The sequence below is a fragment of the Beta vulgaris genome, chromosome 4, assembly GCF_026745355.1.
Source record: "Beta vulgaris subsp. vulgaris cultivar EL10 chromosome 4, EL10.2, whole genome shotgun sequence".
NCBI lineage: Eukaryota > Viridiplantae > Streptophyta > Magnoliopsida > Caryophyllales > Amaranthaceae > Beta > Beta vulgaris.
Window position 1 is genome coordinate 19,876,859 of NC_079205.1, and position 3,241 is coordinate 19,880,099.

Here is a 3,241-nt window from a genome sequence, read left to right on the forward strand (position 1 = left end):
TGCTTTGAAGATTTGGCGACACTACTTGTATGGAGTGAAGGTAAAGTTTTATACATATCACAAGAGTCTGAGGTATAGTATTTGTATATTTAAAAAGATTTGAATATGAGACAGAGCGGATGGTTGGAGTTCGTGAATGACTACGACATTGAGATCTTATACCATGAAGGAATGCCAAACGTCATTGTCGACGCGCTAAGTCGCAGGTCTAGCCATAGTTTAGTACTTTAGTACTTCCAGATAAGTTGTGTGACGAGTTTAGGAAGCTCAACATTGAAGTTGTTAGGAGTAGTGGAGTGGAAGCATGCTTAAATGCCATTTCAATCCAGTCAACATTCAATGAATAAATTTTAAAGGCCCAAGACGATGGAAGTGTTTAGCATCCATGACGATGGAAGTGTCTGATTCAATGGAAGGTGGTGCATACTGTCGAGTTGCACCGACTTGAAAGAGAATCTGATGAAAGAAGGGCACAACACTACTTATTCTATCCATCCTGGAGGGGATAAGTTGTATAAGGACTTCAAGCTAATGTTCTGGTGGAACAATATGAAGAGAGAAGTGGCTGAATTTGTTGTTAAGTGTTTGACTTGCCAGAAAGAGAAGAGCGAACACAAGATACCTCAAGGGACGATTCAACCGTTACCAGTGCCTGAGTGGAAGTGGGATGACATAGGAATGTATTTCATTGTAAGTATTCCCAAGACACCGAAAGGATTCACTAAAGTGTGGGTGATCGTAGATAGACTAACTAAGGTAGCAAAATTTGTTCCGAGGAAGGACAATTGTCGATGGAATAGTGTGGTAAAGTATATGTGGACCATGTGGTGAGGCATCATGGAGTTCTTTCCACTATTGTGTCTGATAGGGATTCAAGATTCTTATCTTTTTTTTTGGAAGCATTACAGAATGCTATTGGGACCGATGTGCTTAAGAGTACAAATTTTCATCCAGCAATTGATGGCTAATCGGAGAGAACCATTCAGACTCTCGAGGACATGTTGAAAGCGTGTGCATTAGATTATCCTAAGACTTGGGATGAGATGTTGGCTTTAATAAAATTCTCATACAAAAATAGCTACCATTCTAGTATTAAGATGGCTCCTTTCGAAGCTCTATATAGGCGAAAATGTCGGAGTCCATTGTGCTGGAATGATATTAGCTAGTGAGACAGTTACTTTGGGACCGCAAATGATTGAAGATACCATGAATCTAGTGAGATACATCCGTGAGAAGATGAGGGCGGCCAAGGATCGTCAAAAGGCCTGTGTAGATCTGAATAGAAGAGACAATAAGTATCAAGTAGGCGATAAAGTCTTACTGAAGGTGTCACCTATGAAAGCGGTGATGCGTTTTGGGCAAAAAGGAAAGCTTAGCCCGAAGTTTATAGGTCCCTATGACATTATAGATTGAATTGGAAGATTAGCTTATCGTTTGGATTTGCCAAATAACTTGGGAAAGGTGCATAATGTGTTCCATGTATCCCGACTAAAGAGATATGTGCCTGATAAGTCTCACGTATTCGATCCCGAGATTATAGAAGTGGATGAGATACTTTCATTTGAAGAGAGACCAGTGAAGATCTTGGACTCGATGGTGAGGAATACAAGAAATAAAGATATAAAGATACTCAAGATTTTGTGGTCTAACTAGCGTACCGAAGACGCTACCTAGAAGACTGAAGATGACATGAAAAAGAAGTATCCTAAGCTCTTCGACTAGGTGAGTTGAGTTCCGGAACGTAACTCCTTTAAGGGGGTAGAGTGCGTGCGTGCATTTTGCTAGAAATTAGTAAGAATTGTTGCATTTGTGCACGATTTTAGGGTTTCCAAGGAAAACTTTTCAAGCGGAGTAAGCATTTCATAGTTTAAACATTCAAGGCAAAAGTTTTATTTAGTAGTGTATTATTTGCCTACTTGTTTTATTTAATAGTGTATTATTTGGCTACTTGTTTTACTCAGTATCGTATTATTTAGCTACTTGGTTTACTCAGTAGCGTATTATTTGGCTACTTGTTTTACTTAGTAGCGTATTATTTGGCTACTTCTTAAGAAAGAACTATATTAGGGCGTAATGCTCATAAGTTTTCAAAGTTGAAAGTTTACATTAGAGAGGAGTAGACTGTAATCCCCCATATTTTTAAGTTATTTAATTAAATAGTCTTAATCATTTTTAAATTATTAAAGATATTTAATTTTAGTATTTAAGAGCAAAAGAGTATTTTGGTCATTTTACCAAAAGAGTATTTGAGTATTTTCACGAAGAAGTATTTTAGTCTTTTCAAGAAAGTATTTTAGTAATATTAGTGTGAAGATTGTTTTGGCAATTTCATTATCAAATGTATTTTGATAATTCTATGTGTAAGGGTATTATAGTCTTTTAACCAAAAAGACCATCACTATAAAAAGGGGAAACCCTAGTTTCCCCATCATATTAGTAGCCACCATTTCTGAAAAAGGAGAAGATGGGTTTTCTCTCTCAAACCCTAGTTTTCTTCAAGCAAGTTCTTCAATGATTCAAGCTTTTAATCTAGTTTATTTTTTAATAATTGTAGGAGGATCTTTCAAATATCAAAGGGAAGCAAAAAGGTTAATCTTTTTCTGATTTTTAATTATCTTCATTTATTTTTTCCTCTTTACTTTTCGGTCTCCCCCCCCCCCTTGATTTCCGGCCACCACAGTGGTGGTGCTCGTGGTGGCGCCGGTTGTGTAAATTTCAGATCTGTGGTTTTGGAACCACGTGTTAAAAAAAATTGGTTATTACTTAAGTTAATAAATAATTAATTTTTAGGAGGTTTTAAGTATTGGTTTATAGTGGATTTTGATTACTGATAAAGGTTTTCAAGTTATAACCCAAAAATAGCTTTTAAACCCTTTTTAAGGAAAAATCAGCTTTTTTATTATTTTAAAAGTGCTGGTTATATTTATTAGTAGCCTTGAATTGTTTTTGGTAAGTACTAATTGATAGTACTTTGTTCTTGGTAGGTTTCAAGCATAGTGGAAGCAATTGAAGCTTTTAATTGTTGATTTTTGTGTGTCATCAAGGTACATACACTTTGACCTTTGACTTTAATGGTTTGTAAGGTTTATTTATCGAGCATGAGAAGTAAGGAGAGGTTTATGCCTTATAATTGTTTGAATACAAGTTGAGAACTTAGAAAGGAGATTAGGAATGGAACTTTTGAGTTATTCTTGTATTTGGAAAGCATGTGATTGATGATAATTGCTTTTACGCATGATCA

General features: G+C 35.9%; 1 protein-coding gene across 1 annotated transcript; it reads left to right on the forward strand.

Moving 5' to 3' along the window:
* The first annotated feature begins 459 nt into the window (after nucleotides 1–459).
* LOC125496531 (uncharacterized) lies at nucleotides 460–1,413 on the forward strand. Its single transcript, XM_048642017.1, has 2 exons — nucleotides 460–804; nucleotides 1,114–1,413. The coding sequence occupies exons 1-2, from the start codon at nucleotides 460–462 to the stop codon at nucleotides 1,411–1,413; spliced, it is 645 nt and encodes a 214-aa protein (XP_048497974.1).
* The last annotated feature ends 1,828 nt before the right edge of the window (nucleotides 1,414–3,241 follow it).

Bases quoted from the DNA above. Each gene is read 5' to 3' on its own strand.
- LOC125496531 (XM_048642017.1), top strand. From the start codon at position 460: ATGAAAGAAGGGCACAACACTACTTATTCTATCCATCCTGGAGGGGAT. The intron at 805-1,113 runs GTAAAGTATATG...CTCCTTTCGAAG, and splicing joins ATTGTCGATGGAATAGTGTG to CTCTATATAGGCGAAAATGT.